Here is a 10,419-nt window from a genome sequence, read left to right on the forward strand (position 1 = left end):
TAGAACTAAATGTCCCAACATCCATTACGAGTGGTGCATGTGGGCGTGGATTTTGGAAGGCTCCATTTGACATTTAGCGCTTTGATTGGCTGGTAGCATCGAACCAGGATGGGCTTTCACACTGGCTGACCAATATAATTTGAGAAGAGGTGGGGTTTAGGTGGAGTGGGGAGATTATGAAGCCAGGGACGCGTTCAACCCATGGATGTAGAACGGTTCTTATGAGTTGCAACTGTGGCGCTGTAGTTTGCGCAACCGCACTGCATTTTTAATACACACGACATTTCTGACACACACACCAAATGAGAGAAAACATACTCAAACACTTAAAGTCACTACATTTTTCAATTCATATGAATTTCATTACCTCCAGTTGTATCATTTTTTTTATTACTTCCATCCCTCATAGTAAAAACGTTCATAGTATATACGTAAATATAGTTTTACGAGTAGAAATTATAAAAAAAATAAATAAAACAGAAATAAAAAAACAAAACAAATATTAACCTTACACTCTGGGATTTTGTCCTTCATTATATGTACAAAACACCAACAAAGGTATTTTTATTTGATGTCTATCATTTATTTCATATTTTGAAATACATAACTTGCATTGAAAGGTTTGCCATTGACACTGCATTTAAAATCTGAAATGTCATATTTAGATACATTAATTATTCAGGTTTCAATGCTCTATCCTGTTAATCCTGCCATACAGATATACATTTCTTCAAATAAATAATGTTTTATGCAAGACAGGAGGTAGAAATACATCTCAGTGCCTTAATAAGGGAGTGTGTGCCTGTGTGCAGGCTAAGTGTGTATGCGTGTACATTTTTAAAATTAGGTACATACATATGAGTGTATCCAAAATGTCAATAATATCATTAGTGAGCACACCAAAAAGACCTTTCAAAGAATAAAACTCCAATCTGACACAAATATTGAAACACTTCAAAATCCCATATCCAGAGCTGCCATCATATGTTCACAGTCAGCAGCCCAAGGCTCTTTTTTTCCATTTACCACCCATCCTCAACCCCTGCAAGTCCAAAGAGAACTGTGCCAACACATAGTAGGAAGCCAACTATGTAACAAATTTGTCTGCACATTTATTGCAAGAGACTCTTAATGTCACATGAGTCACAGTGCAATTTACACCTCTTTATCTCATAGGATCACAGATATGCCTGCCTATGTTACGGTTTGAAACATTTTAAACCCTATCATAATCAAATTAGGGTGCAGAGGCATGTTGAGAGCCATCTGGCAGAAAACTTTGGGAGCGCCGCACATCTTCAACTCTGGCCATCGCCTTCAGCTATCTATTAACACAAGCACATTTCAAATGGCTACTATCATAGGCCTTGGGTACAAGAGAAAAAAAGTAAGAAGCATTGTCAAAACATGCAGATAAAGACACTCTTGAGGACATGTTACGTAGTTACACAGACGGTCAGGATTGAATTCACAAGGTTCCTGGTGTATGCGGGAGGCTGTAGCAAAACATGCACATATGCAAATCAAACCACCGTGTCCAGAGGCCACCCACAGAGAATACATTTCAAAGGCTGAGCATGTGTCTGTGGCGTGCATTAATGTCAATGTTAAAAATGCTGCCTGCCTTTTTTTGAAGGCCAATGTGGAGGTGGAAAAACATGGAGAAAGTGGGAATCTGAATTGCAAAAAGAAAAAGCAACTCAGTTAAGGTTTTTCCATATGAGAGCATGTGTCCTCATGTGCAACCTCAGTGAACTATATGTTTATTGAGATGCATTTTTTTTAACAATGGAAGACAAAATAAGGGTTTCCATGATCACTTCACCTGAGTGATCCTGTGGATGAATAGCAATGTACAAAAGGGCCAGAAGCATATTGCAACCCATAGTTATGTAATAGACTGAATGTACATGTGAGTAAGTGGTTGTTGTAGCATGAATGCTAGTTGAGTTCTCTCTCCAGTCTTGAGGAAAAATATGTCTCCAGATCAGTATTGAGAGATGGAGTGGAGAATACAGCAGAAAATATGCTCTGGTTGGTTGTCTCTGATTTATTCTGTTAGAACAGGGACCACATTGCCCAGAAATAAGCATCTAGTGACTGTTTTACAGATGAAATAGTGTAAGCTCTGGGCTGATGTTCAGAATGATAAAGAGCACCACTGAATAAGGCCATTTGCACAGTTGGCTTCAGAAAATGGAGGTGACAAAGAGGAAAAGCAGGGAAGACTTCCACATTTTCAGAACTAGATATTGCCACCAAACTGACCCGCTCTCCATTTCATTAGCCTACCTTATTTCCTCTCGTCTTCCTTACAACCCCATCAACTCATATGCATCCCATTTTTCTCCTCCATCCCTTCTTCACCCTCCTGCCCTCCTCACAGTGCAGACTCTGAGTAAAGAGCTCCTGATGACCCATGCGGTGGATGAGGTGTAACTAATCGGCGTAGTGACGCAGTGGACGAGGAGCTTAAATCTCCACAGCTGCGCAGGTGGATCCCCTCTGGCACCCGACTAGCGTGGTTCCGGTTGTGTCGACTGTCACTGTGGGAATGGTGGTGTCCACGGCGATGAAGATGGTGGGAGTGATGGTTGGGGTGTCCTCGGCTGGTGTTCCAAGGTGTCAGCAACACCTGGAGATGAGTTTGTCGAGCAAACATTTACACAAAAAGCATATAGCTTTACTTGCAGAAGCACTGAATTATTCTGATGTAGTGAACTGGAGATAGGAGGAAATAAATGAAGTTAATCAGATGTGTCATACTTGTTCAAAGGGCATGTGGTTGGTGGCAGTGCCCTCAACTTCACTCCTTCTCTTAGGCCCCTGCCCTGTGCTCCCAGCATGCTCGGAGGAAGGTGATAGGTTGCGTTTGGAGCGCTGCAGGAAGCGAGCCACCAGACCCCGAGTCACCTGAAGGAGATGTAAAAAATGAAGATAAAATAAGACAATCGTCCAGCCCTTGCTAAGACACTAAGTGTCAACTTTTGTATTTTTAGATGTTTGTTGATTCTGTATCAACTTCTTTCAGACTAACCTTAAGGTCTCCTAGGGAACGGTGGCAGTCTTTAGGTAAATGCAGTGGTGAGGTGGGGGGAAGTTTGGAGGGGACCTGCAACCCAGTGGCTGCTGATTTCATGCTGCCTTTCCTTGGCAGAGCTGCAGCAGGAGGCAAAGCGGTGGGGGGCAAGAGACATGCCTCAGAGGATGGACCTATGAGAGATGGAGTCAGAAAAAAGAGAAATATTTTAGAAGTCAGTTTTCAATTTTTTTTTTAATCCTTTTACAGAAGCTTAAATTGAACTTCAGGTAGAGTCAAGTCCAAAATAAAAATAAAAAAACAACCAGGACTGACTAAAAATAAAAACACAATACTGAATAAACTACCCAAAAAGATGCTAAATGCTAAACCTAACTCCTTAACTACATAAAAATAAGGGAAAAGAGAAGGTAACTGAAATTAACAGGAAAATCACTACCTATCTGACATTAGACTGGCAACATAATACACAAGATCTCAGAATACACAAACACTCTGGGTGTCAGCAGACACATGGACAAATGGCCAGGAGGCCCAGACTTGCTACATCTGATCTCAAATTGTATCAATTCTATCTCAGCTCAGCTGTAAGATTAGGGTTGGGCATCATTCGGATTTTAACAATTCTGATTCCAATTCCGATTCTTCCTTTCGATTCCGGTTCTTATCGATTCTCGATTCCGATTATTTGAGGGGTGGAGTTGAAACGGGTCACATGCCTATTTCACAAATAAGAGGAAAGTTTTATTTTGAGTCAGTGGTGGTTTGCAGTTTTACTGCTTTTTCAATGTAAAATAAAGCCACACTAGAGCGCTGCTTTCACCAAGGCTGCAACACAACAAGCGCCTGGCCACTACGGAAACCAAAACTTGCGCATATTAAATTGGGAAGTGATGATCGGATTTGAAACCAAATCCTCTAAACGATTCCAATATCTAAACGATTCTACTGGAATCGTAATTTTTGAAACGATTCCAAGTAGGAATCAGTTCTCGATGCCCAATGTAAGATACATTTCTGCTTGGAAAATGTGTAGTTTTTTAAATATACTGTATATCTGCCCAGAATATCAAACACTATTAGAATCAATGTCAGATGTTCTGCAAGAAAGAATAGGAGCATATTTTTTTGTGTTGAAATGTGACAGTCAATACTATAAATCTACCATAAAGTATGAATTAGGCAACTTAAACTCTTAAAGATGCAGGTTCATATTGTATAAGTCCTACAGCGAAGTCCAGCAACCACTGCAGATCTTTTGCTATGTTTCATGACAAGCGTTTTGATAGGACAAGAAGCACAGCATTCATAAAGCAGGATGTGTCATTTGAAAATAATACTGTAAATGAGGAACTGGTGAGGCACATTATTGTTTCCACAGCAGAATCTAATTTATCAATCTTTAATCAAATCACTGGCAAATTAGATGTTGTGGAAGAGTTTCATAGATCACATGCACTTGGGGACAGATCTGCAGAATGCACTAGTTTCTAAGAGGGTTTGATAATGATCGCCATTAGGTGCAAATGTGTTGAATTGTATCTCATCAAAACAACTTAGAAGTGTTTTCTTTTGGAGCTCTCTTGCCTTTAATTGGACAGTCAAATGTGGAAAGAGACAGAAAGGAAGAGATGACATGCAACAAAGCCAGGTTTAAACCCAGGAAGTTTTGTGCTTTAGACCACTGAGCCACCAGAACATCACATCTTAAAGCCTTGTAGATATACGCTCCTACCTGTGTCTATGGATACTTTGCTGCCTTCAGAGCCAAAGTCAACTAGAGAAGAGGAGATACAAGGACAGGTTATGGACATTGAAATAGTAATGTAGATGTACTCCTTTTGGTGTCTGACTTACCTGTGTCAGTCGAGGAGCCAAGACCTGGCTCACTGTGTGACCTCACAAGACGTAGGAGCCCTTCACTGTCCCTTCTTACACTCTCTCCATCCTTCTCACTCTTGCCAGCCCTTCGTCGAAGGTACAACGGTTGGCCCAGGAGGGGTAGCCTATTACTGTGAGCACCACTCTGCTCACTGGCAGCTGAGGAGGATAAAATGGGAGGAGCAGAGGTGGTTGGGGTAGCTCCTTGGCGTAAGGGAGTAGAGGGGCGAACTCGAAACTCTGGGATGGTGGATGGTTGCGAAGAGATGGATTTCCCTATTGCTTCCAGCTGGGAACAGCTACTAGCTAGCATGGCCTGGCGACGCAATACTGGAGACCTGCAGGACAAAACAGGAGTGCACCATCACCAGTAGAGCTCTTACATTATTAAATTGTGTATGCATGTGTTTGTCCTCACCTGTATGTGGAGGTCGCTGTGCTGGGTGAAGAGCAGGAGTTGGACCTCTCTCCTCTGAGGAAGCGCCTGGCTCTCGGCCCCCCTGCCAGAGGACTCTCTGGCGTCTGAGACGTGGGACCACGAAAACTAATGTACTCCCCGCTGTCTCCTCCGTCTCCCCCCTCACCAACGTTCCTGTTGCCCCTCTCCCCCTGGGTCCTCAGCCCAACCTCCATCAGGCAGGAGTCCTCAGAGGGGGAGGAATCATTAGGGATGTCCACAATCTCTGACATCAACAGAGATCCACTGTCCATGGACACTAATAAAGAAAGGTAATCCTTTATTATGGAGGGACATATTTTGCTTTTAGTTTAACTCATAGCACAGTTTAAGCATTGCTTTATTTTGTGTACCTCCTTAAAATACTGTAAGTAATAACTGACTTTAATTCATGCTAAAAGTATTTGTGCTACGCTATTTACACTATTGCCTTACAGATTGTTGATATTTTAAAACTCAACAGCTTCTCACCTTCACCACTGAAGGCAGTAGAAGTCCCTCTTTCTCCAGACAGCTCAGTGCCGTGGGGGTCAAACACTGTTGCCTTGACAGTCAAAATAGACAAGGATCAGCATAGGACATCACACATAACACACATACACACACACACACACACACACACACACACACACACACACACACACACACACACACACACACACACACACACACACACACTTACCTGGCTTGTAGCTCTTTGTCCCATCACAGCTTCATAAGGAGGGGGGCAGTCAGTGGGGTAGAGAGGAACAGGGCTCTCCATGGAGCCGTTATAGGTGATGCTGGACGATAATACAAAATAATATCAAACAATCATTTTCTTGCACACTCTGTCCAATGTGTCTGTATAGCATGACTATTACATACTGCACACAAGTGATGTTTAATAATACTTATTAAGTGTGGTACCTCTGAGCATCTGTTTCAGAGCTGCAGGTGTACTCAGGAGGATAGTAAGGGGGCGGAGGGATGGGTGGGACAAACTCCTCAAAGTCCATGATGTTGGTCAGGAAGGCATCCTGAGGAGTGGTGCATTCTGGGTTGACTGAACGAGAGCGATGCGGGGCCAGCTAGGCAGGGAGAATGGGAAACACATCCAGATCATACAACCGATAGATGTAATGAGCTACAACATTTGTACAAAGTCAAATACGCAGCTGTGTAGTTTATTGCTGAGTACTGTCATTCATGGAAAGAGCCAGTCTGGCAAATGTAAAATGTGCTGTGTCTGTACTCACCAGGTGCACGAGGTCCAAAGAGAATATGTGGATACTGCAGGTCACAGTGGACAGAGTACAGATGATGGTGGAGAGAATGCTGAGACCGCATGCACTGAACAAAAGGTCCTTTAGAGAAATATGCATTCAGAAAGTCAAAATCTGACAACAGAAAAGCATTTTATTGGTGGGAATATGTCATATTTATATGACAATATTTCAAGTCTGACTTTGTGTTGAGCTAAACACAAAGTCAGACTTGAAAAATGAAAAAAACAGGGGATTTAGTATTTAAAAACCTGGTAACCACCAAATAAATGTAAATTTTTGCACAAAACAATGACGCTGAAAAGCGCATAGGGATCTTTTAATGCCGAGTATGCATGATGAGGCACGGTTACAGCAAGAAAAACCGGTTATCAATTTTAATATGGGCACCTGACTATTATTTTAAGAAAGACTTGAAAAATTGTGAACCTACCCTTGTGATAAAATATAGATACATCTTACCTTCAGCTGATGTCTGACTGAGTGACAGTCAGCATTCAGGGAGAGGACCAGGGTCTCCTCTTCTGTGATGGAGCAGGAGTGAGTGGGCGCGCAACACACACAGAGACCATCCTCCACCTACACACATTCCCATACACAGACGATTGGTGTTAAGCACTGAACTGAACACTAAAAAAACATATTCACAATTATTCCTGACACGTTCCCCATGCATCTGGCTAGAAGGGCATTTCAGCATGAGACAGAAGAAAAAACACTTGCATAATGTTGTGTACCTGGCAGGTGAGCATAGACTTGACCATCTGTGCATTCTGACAGGAGAGCATTGAGCCGGCCAGACTGAGGATCACACACACTGCAGACAGCAGCATGAACAGTGACACCTTCAGGGGAGCACAGAGCACAGGTGTCAAAACTCGTGCTATGGAAGGCCGAGAGTGTGCAGAATTTTATTTTGCCAACCAAAGACTATGCCAGGTGATTTAACTGATAAACATATATTTTGCTAGAGAGGAGGAACTAATCAGTGAAGTACCTGGTTTGATTTTTAGACGAACACTTTTTACCCCCCATGTCATGGCCAGATCAACCACCCCCACATTTACGGTTGGTTATTTAGGTCGTAGGAGTTTTACTTAATTAATACATGAATATGCTAAACATAAGCTCAGAATAAAATAGTACTGTTTTTATGTAAAGATATACAAACAATTTACAACAACATGTTCAAACAGGGCCCCTTAAACATTCAGGACCCACCTTAAGGCTACTATAGGAACCTTGTGGCGAGCTTGTGTTCTCAACCCTTCACTTGAGTTTATATCATACTTTAGTGATGCATATTGCTAGACTAATTTGCAATTAATCAAATTACCATAACCGGGTTGACACACCTGGGGTTTTCTGGGCCCCACGTTGGTTATCCAGCATTGCTCCATGGCACGTGGTTTTACACCTAAAGCTAAGAGATTTGAATGCTCCTTTTATCAGAGGGAAACATACATACCACCAGCGTCAGAGGTCTTCTCCATGAGATTATTCCAACTATCCCTGATGCCACCACCTGCAAACAGACACCACATACATCAGAAAACCCTTCTGCTGTTATATTTTTAATTAATACTGTATGTTTTCAATCAGATTTACACTTACAAAGAAGCCAGCCCAGAATGGACAGGATTGCCTCACTCGGGCTGAGGAGGTGAAGGCCATGCTGGTGAAAGAGAAGGCCAGGACCATGGCCCCCAGGCCTAGGTGGCACAGCCCTAGGTACAGGAGTAGCCGTGCCCCACCAGGCCCCCGGCCCGACATGCCCCTGCGGCTGTCGGACCAGCCTCGAGACCCCGAGGCCGAAGCCACGCTGCTGGAGTCTGACGGCGAAGGCATGTCAGGCTGTATGTGGAGGAGGCTGGTTTCACACTTACTCTGGGTTCATAAAACAAATTTGAGCAGCGTGGGAAGAAGTGCAGGCAAGTAGAATAGGGAGAGACATAAATGCTGGCTTTAGAACTCCACTCTGTCACAATTATGCACCAAGCTCTCCACTGGCTGGTGCCATAGGTTCTGCGCAATGCCCCATTGTTCGCACTATAGTCCAGTGAGTGAGTCCAAGAACTTTGTCAGCAGAAAGTTGAGAATTGAGCAGCCACTACACACTTACAGCCACCGTACTCACCTCATTTGACGTTTCAGCCATGACCTAAGATACTCAATACAGTGTCTCTCTCACCCCATGCACTTCACATGCCACTATCACCTATAGAGTACAGTCTGTACCATTCTCCGATTGAAACACAATCACACAGATGGGCCTAGTTTTTTGCAACTATAGGCCTACATCATTGTTATACTCATTTGCTTCTTGCTGCTCCCTCCCTCCTCTCCATCTCCTGCCTTCCACTTCTCCCTCCTCTTGCCAGTAGCATTGCGGTAACTGGAGACCCGAGCAGGCCGCAAATTTTAAAGCATCCCAAAGAAAGCAGCTAATCCCTCGTTGTTTCAACACCAACAGAGATGACATGAGCCGGTCAGTCCGTGTGTCCAATCAGGAGGAGTAACATCCGAACATGTGCGCGTCCCTTATGTTAGGTCCTCATCCTGTGACGGAAAAGAAACAGACGGTGTGGAGATCAAAGCACCAAGATCACATCGGTTCGTTTGGGAAGCAAGACTAATTACCTCGACGTGAACAGGAAATAAATATCTTCCATCGATTTTCAAACTGCACCAAAAATAGCAGCCAGGTCGGAATTATTCTTTCCTCACAGGTTTCGATCTTTGACAACTCCACCTTGGGGGTTTTGCGGTGGTCCATACACGCACCTAGACCCCCCTCCTCCTCCGCCGCCTCTTTCCTCCCTGCAGTCACGCGGGCATCCCGTTCAGCCCGTGTTTTTTGTTTGTGTGTGTATCCCGGTCGTTTACCTCACTGCCTCCCCCAAGACGTCACATGAACATAGCAACATAGCCCATAGCCTACCTATGTCCGGGATAGCATCTTTAAATCCATCCAAGTTTATTTGTAATTCTTCTCTTAACTCGCCCTTCTGTCAGCTGCTCGCGTCTCCTCCTCTGGTCTTCGGTACAGCTCTGGCACTGGGAAGGGAATGTATCGTGTTTGCAAACCGAAACCTGCCCTGCGTGATGACAAGGCACGCAGGACGTGCAGGCAACTCGAAGATGCGGCAGAGCGAGCGCACACCGTCGTGGTGCTGATGCTGGAAAGGAGGGGCGGTTGCCAAGCGACAGGCTCCAGCTCCTGCAGCAGCAATGAGGGAGAAACCTATCACCCTGCTGGCCGCTGTATTGGGAGGATAGTGGTTAAAAGAAAACAACGGGGGTCCTAATAGTTAGAATGAGTGTCCCATATAGATGCCTCGTCTAATTTAGGGCTATGTATTAACCAACGCTGTGTCAACAGACATATTACCTTTAGTGTCGCTGAGACACAAAGCCATCTGCTCTATAACTGTAAGCTGTCTGACTATTTGAATAGATCTTTATTTTGGTCTTAAAGTAAACCCGTAATAAACCTGAGTGGTTAAACAACCACAAAATAACGAGTACATTTCTAAGAAGAATACAGAAGAACACAAAACAATAGGCTACCACATCTACTGCATATCTGTCCATCCTGGCTGGGAGAGGGATCCCTCCTCTGTTGCTCCTCCTGAGATTTCTTCCTTTTTTTCCTATAAAAGGGTGTTTCTGGTTTTTTCCTTATCCAAATAAAAAAAAAAGTGATTTGTAATTTTGGGCTGTATAAACATAATTGACTTGATTTGCCAACAGTTTCAAACTACAACACACTCATC

At 43.5% G+C, this 10,419-nt stretch overlaps 1 protein-coding gene across 2 annotated transcripts; it reads right to left on the reverse strand.

The window, feature by feature from the left end:
- Nucleotides 1-374: 374 nt before the first annotated feature.
- fam189b (family with sequence similarity 189 member B) lies at nt 375-10,332 on the reverse strand. 2 transcript variants are annotated; one of them, XR_013502125.1, is made up of 15 exons: nt 8,258-10,332; nt 8,112-8,168; nt 7,381-7,488; nt 7,106-7,222; nt 6,617-6,724; nt 6,288-6,448; nt 6,061-6,160; nt 5,850-5,922; nt 5,340-5,637; nt 4,898-5,259; nt 4,776-4,817; nt 3,038-3,213; nt 2,767-2,913; nt 2,293-2,635; nt 375-1,325 (listed from the first exon to the last, which is right to left on the reverse strand). XR_013502125.1 is itself a non-coding variant. In XM_078252863.1 (14 exons), exons 1-14 carry the CDS (start codon nt 8,489-8,491, stop codon nt 2,381-2,383), a joined length of 2,238 nt encoding a protein of 745 aa, XP_078108989.1. In that variant the 5' UTR covers nt 8,492-10,332; the 3' UTR covers nt 375-2,380. The 2 variants fall into 2 exon arrangements, 1 of the variants encoding a protein (XP_078108989.1); XM_078252863.1 differs by having other exon boundaries at nt 375-2,635.
- Nucleotides 10,333-10,419: the final 87 nt, after the last annotated feature.

The sequence above is a fragment of the Sander vitreus genome, chromosome 6, assembly GCF_031162955.1.
Source record: "Sander vitreus isolate 19-12246 chromosome 6, sanVit1, whole genome shotgun sequence".
Classification (NCBI taxonomy): domain Eukaryota; kingdom Metazoa; phylum Chordata; class Actinopteri; order Perciformes; family Percidae; genus Sander; species Sander vitreus.

Excerpts from the sequence above, each read along its gene's own strand:
- fam189b (XM_078252863.1), bottom strand. The coding sequence starts at position 8,491 with ATGCCTTCGCCGTCAGACTCCAGCAGCGTGGCTTCGGCCTCGGGGTCT. Across the intron at positions 5,923-6,060 it reads GACAAAGAGCTACAAGCCAG|GCAACAGTGTTTGACCCCCA; the intron begins GTAAGTGTGTGT and ends TTGACTGTCAAG. Across the intron at positions 5,260-5,339 it reads ACAGCGACCTCCACATACAG|GTCTCCAGTATTGCGTCGCC; the intron begins GTGAGGACAAAC and ends TTTGTCCTGCAG.